The following is a 10,662-nucleotide window of genomic DNA, read 5'->3' on the forward strand; positions in this document are numbered from 1 at the left end:
ATATATATATATATATATATATATATATATATATATATATACATATATAGTATATACATACATTACAGTATATATACATTATATGTTTAACGCCATTTCGAGGCGCACCACTGTCGCAGGTTCCAACCTCGCCGGAAGAATTGTTATTATTTGTAGGAACAAATGGTCGGAGAGCTATGCTACACGATGTACTATCATGTCCTCATTATTTAATGATATGAACTAACCCACATAGTAAATGCAACTGTCTCCAACACATTTTTTCTTGTCCCGGGACAATTATTATACGTATTCATCGTACGGTAACAGGTAACACGGCGAGGTGTATCAGTTATTTTGTACAGAATAAATGGCATACTTCGATAATGCTCAGTGATTTCCCACAATTGTCACATGGTTCAGGGTTGTTAATATATTGATTGAAATCATACACCGAAACCAGTTGTGTACAGAAGACCTATTGTAGCGGTTAAAATGTGCATGTCGTTTATTAGATATCAATATGTCTACTCAATTAGACCATGGAGCTATCATTATAGCTGCATGATTAGACACTTTCTCTGTCATTAAACTATACGAGATGAGAGTTAAAGTAGACGGTAGAGATTTATATAATCGCAGGGCCTATCTTGTGTCTAACTAGTCGATCGTTCAACGCCGAGGAGGATTGATAAGATATTTCAAAATTGTACATCATGGACGAGCAGGGCTTAAAATTACTTGCTATTTTCTGCTTATTGATAATTGCATTAATATTTGGATTAGCGCCTCTCTACTTTGTGTGGCGATATCAAGACGAAAATCAAGGTAGTCGGTATCAATTGTGTTTTTCCCTTCTGAACGCCTTTGCCGGCGGCGTGTTTATGTCCATCGCACTGTTACATCTACTACCCGAAGTGCGTCAACTTCTCATGGACGCATTCATTGCAAATGGCAAGACGTACGCGTACTCATGGGCAGAGTTTATTGCGTCAATTGGGTTCTTTTTCATTGTGTTCCTGGAGTTTGGAGTTGAATTATGCCTCGAAAAATTAGGTGTAGAAGATCAAGATAATGAACATTTGGCTTTTGCTTCACACTCGCATTCACACAGCATTGGTGATGTAGGCCTATACAACTACGATACTGTTTCAGAATTAAATAATGATAAACACACTCCTGATGATGACGGAATTAATTCGATTGCTTCAGAGGAACATCCGGGGAGCAATATAGTGATTCGCGCATGTGTTCTTCTCCTTTCGCTATCCGTGCATTCTATCTTCGAAGGGCTTTCACTAGGACTTCAAGCAAGTAAGGAAGGGGTACTAGAATTATTCATCGCTATTTCTATACACAAGGGTATTGAGGCGTTGGGAGTTGCAGTGAGTGTTGCTCAGAGTCGGACAAGAACCGCAATTAAAGTGATTTGTATGGTTTTCTTTTCCTTGATGTCACCCATAGGAATCATAATTGGGATGAAGATTACATCCTCCGGGACAAGTTCACAAGGCATGGTAACGGGTGTTCTACAAGGATTAGCTACCGGAACTTTCCTTTATATTACGTTTTTAGAGCTTTTGCCTCGTGAACTAAAATCCAAGACATATCGTCTGCCTAAAATTATGGCGGTATTGCTGGGATTTTTATGCATAGCCGGCATTCAAGCAATTTAGACCTTGTTTTTTTTTTTATAACGATTTTTAAAAAATGATCAACGTGCTACCACCAGATTAGTCGACTGAGCTAAGCTGCGTTCTCGCATGTGCAGATGACTTTAAGTGACGTCATTACGTTCCACGTCTACCATCGTCATGCAACCGAAAGCTCCCGTTGTTAGTCTTGGATAGACCTGAGTGACGTTGACTGCTACTGTACTGAATATTTTAAGGGATGAAAGTTCTATTAAAAGGTTGACTGCACTAATAAAAACATTTTTCCAGTGAAATTAGCATGCATTGAAGTACTGTATGATGCCGACGAAGGGTTATACTCGAACCAAAGAATAAGGATGATGTCTTTAAGCCTGGTTTGCATACAATCGCTACAATGTCGCTCAGATTTTATTTTTTTTTTACTGCAGCCTCGCATGCACTGCTGCTCCCGACTCAATCCGGAACGTTCCCAGATTTAACTGACCAATCAGTTGAATCTCGGAATGAGCAGTGGCGGCAGGATTTCCCCGAGGGGGGTTCCAAAGTCCTCGACGTGGGGAGGGGGAGGCTGATGTCTTTGACGAGAAAAAAGTTGGCGTGGTCGAACTTCGCTAAAAACCTTTCGAAAGTGGTCCAGGGGACGTAACCCCCCGAAAATATGACAATTTAGGGGTTTCCAAAGGCTTATTAATATGTACAAAAAACATATTGTTTTTAAATTGTGGGTTTTCTCCCCGACAGCGGATGGGGGATCCCCTAGCTCACCCCCACCCCCGTAGCACCGCCACTGCAAATGAGTCGGCGGTGTTAGCGTGTAGCGATTTTTTACGGAAACCAGGCTTACATATTTCAATTATTTTTATTTTCCGTTGACTACCAATAGTTTTTTTGTTTTAAATTTGTATTGTTCGACAATGTAATGTATTTTAAGGTAAAAAATGCAAAATAAGATCTAGGCCTATTCCGTTAAATAAATTCACACATGAGAAGCCGATGAAACGGAGTACTGTATCTGGGTTTGTCAACAAGCAAAGCTTCGACCCACCGGCATTCATTACCGAGCCAGTAACCAGGTTTATTTTAGGGAGTTTAGGCGTACCTAGAAGCCAGAGGGGGTGGGATGAAACATTTCCACAAGATAGGCCTAATTACTTATACTCAGTTAACTCTTTTCGTGCAACACTTCTTAAACTGTACATAGGCCTAGGTAGTAATGAGATTATTTGCACAAAATGCCGAAGTCTCCATGCGCTAAGCGACACAAAAAGAAAATAAAAATTATATATTCTAATAAATAGGCCTATATAGCCCTATAATATATATAAACCAATTACAAAGATCAAACAGCATTGTCAATGCCTTATTGTATACAAACGTTGACAATTTCTAAATAAAAAAAACTAGTCTGAGATTACAAACCTTCGCACGATATTATATTTTATTTTTCATAGGTTTTCTTTTTTTTTTTTTTAAATTAGAACTGCAGATTAAAAACATTTTAAAATCTGCATCTTAGTTCTCCAATCCACCGCAAATGGAGGCCTAGCGTAAGCCTCAAGTAGCATGACCATCAGTCAAGCTTACACGCCTTCCAGGCTGCTTCCAGTACACCGGCCAGAATTTAATAACACATGTTTGGTCTACGGTCGATCCGTTTGAGTCAACCCGGCCCAGCCAATGACTGGGGCGAACGATCGGCTTGAGTTTGGCTCTGTCAGCTGCGACCTAAAAGTGTATAAACTCTACATCTTACTTCTGATGAGCAAAAAATTTGGGATGGACCGGGATACATTTAATACTGTCAGTGAAAATTTGAGGTTAAACGGTTCAGTAGTTTTTGAGTTATGCTCCCGGAAGGACAAACACACAGACAGACACCTCCCCCCCCTACACACACAGACGGAGCTCACTGCAATACCCTCTTTCCCTACTTCGTTGGGGCGAGGGTAATAAATAGAGGTTACAGTTTCCAAAATAAAAACCAAAAACACGCTATCGCCGCCTCCTTTGAATCAGGAGAGTTTTGCAACGATTGCGGTAAAAAAAATATAAAAAAAACAAAAAAACTGTAGCGACAGCGTAGCCGTATCGATTGTATGGAAACTTGGGGGGGGGGGGGCTACAATTTTTTTTCCAAATGTTAAAAGCCGCAAGCTAGTCCTTCTCCAGCAATTTTGTTTTCTCTATCAATGTTAATTTTCTCAATACATTTCAGATGGTAGAGAGAGATTGATTATGTCAATGAAGTCTGATGATGAAAAGAAACAATGAATCAAACAAGATTGTGTAAACATGATTCTGATCTGAATACATGTTTAAATGATCTGAAATAACAACCAATTATTAAATTATTTAAATGAAATTCAAATAATAATATTCTTAATTCCCAATAAAATCATCTGACGTAATCCAATGAAGTGATGGCACAATTGCAAAACACCTATAAATACTCCAAAATCTTACACACACACTTAACAACTACCGTACTTAAGCATGCGTAGAGGCGTCAGGCCAGGCGTTGAAACAAAGTAAAACAGTGATTATATAAATATATAATAAAGAAGAGGAAATGGAGATGGGCAGGTCACATAGCAAGGACGGACGGATAATAGATGCACAAGAAAAGCAATGGATTGGGTGCCAAAAAATCGAGTCAGGAGGAGAGATAGACAGAAAAGAAGGTGGATGGATGAAACACGAGAACTCAAAGGCATTGCACGGAGGAACGGAGCACAGAACAGAGAAGAATGGCAAGTCGATAAACAGTCTTTCCTTCTGCAGTGGAGCGAAATAACTAAATGATGAGGATGATGATATATAAACACTGTAAATACACTCCCACCCGTACATAATAAACAACATAAATCTTTAATAATGCAATAAAACAAGGAAAACCTTCTCTATCAAGATTACAATTTTAATGATCAAGAGAAACAAAATATTCTTTTTTAAGTACAGAAATATAACAATCATTTTAAATATATAATATATAGATATATCTTAGTCTAGCGTAAAAATAAGGCTATTTCTCCATGTTAAGTTACTACAGGCATTACACCAGCAGAAAACTCGTTCACGTGTATGTGTTATCTTGTAGGCACCCATGTCGACTTTCGCGTAGTTGCTATAATCACAGTAATCTTCATTTCTTGAAAGCACTATAGATCTCTAAATACACAATAGCTAACGCATTTTTTCATAATCAAAATATATGTTTAACCTCTATTCCAAAATATAATATTCTAAGTAATAACAGTTAAAATAAAATCCACATACATAGTCTTAATCTGGTTTACAATTGATAATACCAGCAACAATAAACTCAACAGAAGTAATGGTAATAAGAAGTTAAAAAAAAACAAAAAAAAAACAAAACAAAACAAAACAAAAAAACAAAACAAAACAGCCTGGAGGTACTAATGATGTAATACAGCTTACAAATAGTTGATTGTGTTTACAAAAACACCAAGATTAATTATACACTTATACCAGTAGAAATATATTTCTAAGAAATAATTATTAAAAAAAATAAAATAAAACATAAATTAAGTATTAATTCGAATTCTAAAAATTTATAAAATGATAAATTACAAAATCAATTATGCACTTTTGAAAAGTAACTTAAAATTGAATTGAATGACTTAAAAAAAATATGAATATTAATCTACCAACTGTACAACATTAAATTTCAGGTATGTTATGGCTTTTTATGATATTAAACCCCGTATTGTTAAACAATAGAGCAGCAATTACGACCAAAAAACCAAAACCAAATACACAATATTCATAGCATCCTCACTACCATAATATACAAAATTAGAATTACTATTATTTCAATAAATTGTTAGTCAACCAAAAATATGGTAGCCTTTTAAAACATTTTTGTGTAGCCTACGTATTTACAAAGAAGCTAAAACCTACAGTTTTCATTAAAATAAATCATACGCTACCTTAAAATTGCAAACGATATATTTGGCTCTAATACGTTGTCATTTGAGAATTCATTACAATTTTGAGAACTCGAGAATACTTGCGGTTTTTTTAAGTGCGTTCATGCACACGTCCGTCACACACGCACGCACGTACGCACATATCGGTCACAAGCATGCACATAATAATTCACGTGCACAAACACACCATTCACGTACACATAACACCAGCAGGCCTGCAGATGTATCTCTAACACGCATAGAAGAATAAAATGCGGGTCTGTAATTAATTGGCAAAAATTAATTAACTAATTAATTAAGTATGAAAATTCACTAACTGATCATCCATAAGTCCCACTAAATGACTCCAGTAATTTGTTTTATCAATATTCCTATTACATAATAACTCATGTTAGTAGTTATAATATTTGTTTAAATTATCAAAATATTTACATTGAGAATTTATTAAATTGATATCTAAAAATTAATTTGTCAAACTCAACCATAAGTTGATGCATCATTGTTAACACGTTTGAACCACAAATTCAGACATAACTCAACGCATAAATAGGAGATATAATCAATGTTATAAGTACGTAATGGTAGCATATTAGGGCTATGTTGCATAAGTGTTGAAAATACAAAAAAAAAATACATAACGTTTAATCCTAGTTAATTCTGAAAAAATCAATATAAAATATTCTTGTAAAATGGACCGATCCGGAGTGTCAACTAACGGGAACAAGATCAGGGAATACGTGTGCATCTGAAAAGGACACGTGTGTGTCCCACTAACTCACGTGTTCGCGTATGTTTTAACACATCGTTTCGTGGGATCTTAGCAACAATATCCAAGGGGTGAGGCTTAGTGTGAAAGGTCATTTAGATTGGAAACAAATTTAAATCATATAATAATCGTCATCATTATCATATCTTTGATTTATCTATATATGTTCATTATCACTCATAGTTAATTAATTAATGTATAATACGAAATGAAAAAAAAGGTCATAAGCACGACCGGGTTCATTATTTACACTTGCATAAAGGTCAGTGAACATAACTCAGCTGACCTACAGTATGTTTAACTATAAAATTCACCATCTGTTCCATTTCACTAAGTAAAATTACAGACCATTATAAATCTCAATGTACACTGTACCATTTACTACATTACTAAGTTTAATACTAATGTGTATTCTAAAATAAATGCCAATCGGCTTCTTAATGCATGGACTTTCCTGAAAAAAGTTTCTCGTTTTTCAGTTATGTCAAGCCCTCTAAAATTCGAAAACAAAAATTGCAGTAGCACGTATTTCGTAAGAGCCACTATAGTATGTGTATATGCAATCTTTCTATCTTTTTTATTCCAGTAAATATAATTCAAATAAAATTAAAAAAAAACGTTTACAGCCAACGGCAGGTACGCTTGCCAAATTACAGGATGGATCCTATACACCAGGTCCCTTTATGAGGCTCTGAATATTGTTTTTGTAGTCTTGATGGGAAGGCAAGCATCTTAGCCGTCAAGCTACAGATACAATTAAAAAGTACTTCTTTTCAATTGTACTTTCACAACTCTCCATCATAATTTAAAAAAAAAAAAGGCTTCCAGTGGGAACATATGTCGACTGCTTGAAATGGCAATAGTAACAGATTGTTGACTTTTTAGTTCTTTCAAGCCTCTAGGACAGGTCTTATCTAGGTATAGCATCATATTTCGTAATTTCTGACGCATCCCATAATTTCTCCAATCAGATTTACTCTCACAACTTACAAGCCGATAGCCAAGTGTCTTAGGATGCGCTATTTTGAGTTTTACAGATTCTTGCAATTAAAAACTCACTTCATCATTATGGTTGCCACAGTAACAGTGTGCAATTCTAGTTCCAGGAATATCAATCCTGAATTTGTCACCTAGTAACATTTTCCTGAATAGCTGAGGGGGTGTGTAGATCTGATGGACCATGTCTAATTGGGGGGTTGCCGTCTACAGCCGATGTGTTGCGTCTAGTTGTTTGGTTGCGTCGGTAGGTGTATCTAAGTTTAGACCGTCGTTTACTGGTAATCTTTTGTGCCTTCTCTTTTAATTCAGCAGCAAATTGTTGGAACATGGAACCAAGGCTTTCTCTGAATGGCTGCAAAAGAGTAGAGAAATTAAATTCAGGCTGTCCAAACACAACATTTGTTTTCCTTGTCTTCTAGGGTCTTTGACTTACTTCTTTTTTACTTATATTTACTATTTAAAAAATTAAATACTTATTATTTACTCTATTAACAAATGTTATGTTTTATATGTATATTTCAAAAAGGAAGTGAATAAGTGCTGATTTGAATGGAAAATAAATCACAGAAATAAAGGTGCCGGTATACGGTATACTGTAAAACACTGAATAGAAGCCCTGGGCCTCTTTTTCTTCAGGACACTTGAATGGGCTTATTTTAGAGATATAAACTTTTCGAGATTTTTGCAAACCTTAGAGGGGCCATCTTTTCAAAATGAATGCTGAAAATTTCGGAATTGCTACTATACAACAATTTTCAACTACAGTATGGAATATTTGGAACCATGCTAGTACAATCAAATAATATTGATACTGACACGCTATCACAATTATCAAAGATACCATCAATGCAAGTTGATCTCAAAAGAAACCAATATTTATTATTATGTTGATCAGAAGCTCATACACTTCTTTTCGAGAAAACCGAAGAGGGAGCTCCTGTTCAAAATGGGCAACTTCTTGAGATTAAGCCAACTGAACTTCTATTCGAGGTTTCACAGTATTACAACAGAATTCGTAAAGACACCTTGAGATTATATTCAAATTTTTCCACTATATTTGTAGGAATAGTTTTCTATTGTTAATTATTGTTATTTGTTTTGTGAATGTTGTTTTTTGCTTCAGCTTTTTGTTAGTTTGAAGCAATCAAGTGTAATGCTGCAATGACAAATGTTAAATGTTTTAATAATTAGAATGAATGAATGAGTGAGTGAATGAATGAGTGAGTGAATGAGTGAATGAATGAATGAATGAGTGAATGAATGAGTAAGTGAATGAATGAGTGAATGAATGAGTGAATGAATGAATGAGTGAGTGCATGAGTGAGTGAATGAATGAATGGTTAAATGGATGAGTGCATGAGTGAATAAATGAGTGAATGAGTGAATGAATGAATATATGAATGAACGAATAAAAATATGAATGAATGGATAAGTGCATGAATGAATGAATGAATGAATATATGAATGAATGAATAGATGAGTGCATGAGTGAGTGAATAAATGAATAAATAAATGAATAAATAAATGAATTTCAAATGAATGAATGAATAAATGCATGAATGTATGAATAAATGAACGAACGAATACATGAATGAATGAATGGTAAAATGGATGAGTGCATGCGTGAGTGAATGAATGAATAAATGAATGAATAAATATATGAATGAATGAATGGATGATTGCATGAATGAATGAATAAATATATGAATGAATAAATATATGAATGAATGAATGGATGAGTGCATGAATGAGTGAATGAATGAATGAATATATGGATAAATAAATGAATAATAAATAAATGAATTTCAAATGAATGAATGAATGAATAAATAAATGCATGAATGTATAAATGAATGAATAGTTAAATGAAGGAGTGCATGAGTGAATGAGTGAGTAAATGAATGAATATATAAATGAATGGATGAGTGCATGAATAAATGAATAAATATATGAATGAATGAATGAATGAATGAATGAGTGAATGAATGAATAAATAAATAAATGAATAAATAAATAAATGAATTATTGAATGAATAAATGCATGAATGTATGAATAAATGAATGAATGAACGAATGAATGAATGAATAAATGAATGAATGAATGAAGGAATGAAGGAATGAATGAATGAGGAAGTCTGATATAAAATATTTGAGCCGCTGATCTGTTGTTTAAAGATGCATGTTGAAGAAATTCAAATATTCATAAAATTATGATATAATAACAAAATACAAAAATGCTGACAATAGCTTGCATAACAAAAGAAAACGATTGTTACAAGACAACAATGAAAAGCAGGAATAATACAACATGTAAACAATTTACCAACATAAAAAATACCAAAATATGAAAGCATCCACGTGTAAGAATCTAAAATAAATCTACAAAATATTTTAAAATAATTTTAGTACAATGTTGTTGTAAACAGAACAATACAATAGGGTTTACACTGTCAACTATCTGTTGCTAGTATTACACTACATGATCAAAATGTATTATTTAATGTGTGAACCAAACCACCTGAATAGCGCTGTAAATGCAGTCAGCCTGTGAATCATCACAGTGGATCCAATTTTTTTTTTTTTTCAATGGGGAAGGGGGGGGAAACAAATTTTCAGAATACTGTAAATCAGTCAGGGGTGCTAGTTATTTAAGGAGTGGCATATAGTATATATATATATATATATATATTCTTATATATATATATATATATTCTTAGTAAAATTAGCCTAATGCTGATTAATTAACTGAATTATGTTAATTGCATTTTTCTACAACTTGTAAATATATATTGATGATAATAAAATATTTATAAAATTTTATTGATGAATTTAATGATTCATTTTTTAACGATTTTCTCATAGCTTTTTAGGTTTTGTTTTTCTATGTTCTTTTTTGCGCAATTGTGCGGTTAATTGTATTTACTGGTCCCAAGTGGAAATAAGGTAACTTTTCTTGGTATTCATTGTATTCATTGTAATCAAGGTCTGTTTCACTACGCAATAGACCTTTATGGAGTGTCAATCAAACTTAACTACTGACTTTATGAGAACAGCGCAAGTAATACGCGCGCGTCTCACAAACACACGTGTTATCCCATAAACGCATGTGTTCTCATATGTTTTAACACTGTTGCCTTGTGGGACCTAAGCAAAAATATCCAAGGGGTGGGGCTTAGCGGAAAGGTTAATTTTAACTGACTATTTGTATGTATGTATCTTTTAATCAATGTGTATGTTTGTTTTTGTACAATTTTATGACCTTCTCAATACTAAATCAAAAATATCAAACTCATATATTTATATATATATAAAT

At 34.0% G+C, this 10,662-nt stretch overlaps 2 protein-coding genes across 8 annotated transcripts in view; one reads left to right on the plus strand and one right to left on the minus strand.

Annotated features, from left to right (window-relative positions):
• Positions 1-454: 454 nt before the first annotated feature.
• LOC117112185 (zinc transporter ZIP1-like) lies at positions 455-6,215 on the plus strand. The gene has a single exon (XM_033255265.1). It carries the CDS (start codon positions 696-698, stop codon positions 1,653-1,655), a length of 960 nt encoding a protein of 319 aa, XP_033111156.1. The 5' UTR covers positions 455-695; the 3' UTR covers positions 1,656-6,215.
• The window catches only part of LOC117112143 (arf-GAP with Rho-GAP domain, ANK repeat and PH domain-containing protein 1-like), a 63,208-nt gene continuing 57,079 nt past the window's right edge, over positions 4,534-10,662 (minus strand). For 6 of the 7 annotated variants that reach the window (XM_033255216.1, XM_033255238.1, XM_033255230.1 and 3 more), the window contains one exon: positions 4,534-7,701. In XM_033255216.1, the coding sequence (XP_033111107.1) occupies positions 7,477-7,701 (225 nt within the window). In that variant the 3' untranslated portion in view covers positions 4,534-7,476. The remainder of the gene's footprint in view (positions 7,702-10,662) is intronic. The other variant, XM_033255256.1, reaches the window with a different exon arrangement.

The sequence above is a fragment of the Anneissia japonica genome, unplaced genomic scaffold (genome assembly GCF_011630105.1).
Source record: "Anneissia japonica isolate Jap-2015-1 unplaced genomic scaffold, ASM1163010v1 scaffold288117_len521816_cov214, whole genome shotgun sequence".
Lineage (NCBI taxonomy): Eukaryota > Metazoa > Echinodermata > Crinoidea > Comatulida > Comatulidae > Anneissia > Anneissia japonica.

Coding starts and splice junctions, on each gene's coding strand:
- LOC117112185 (XM_033255265.1), top strand. CDS start 696: ATGGACGAGCAGGGCTTAAAATTACTTGCTATTTTCTGCTTATTGATA.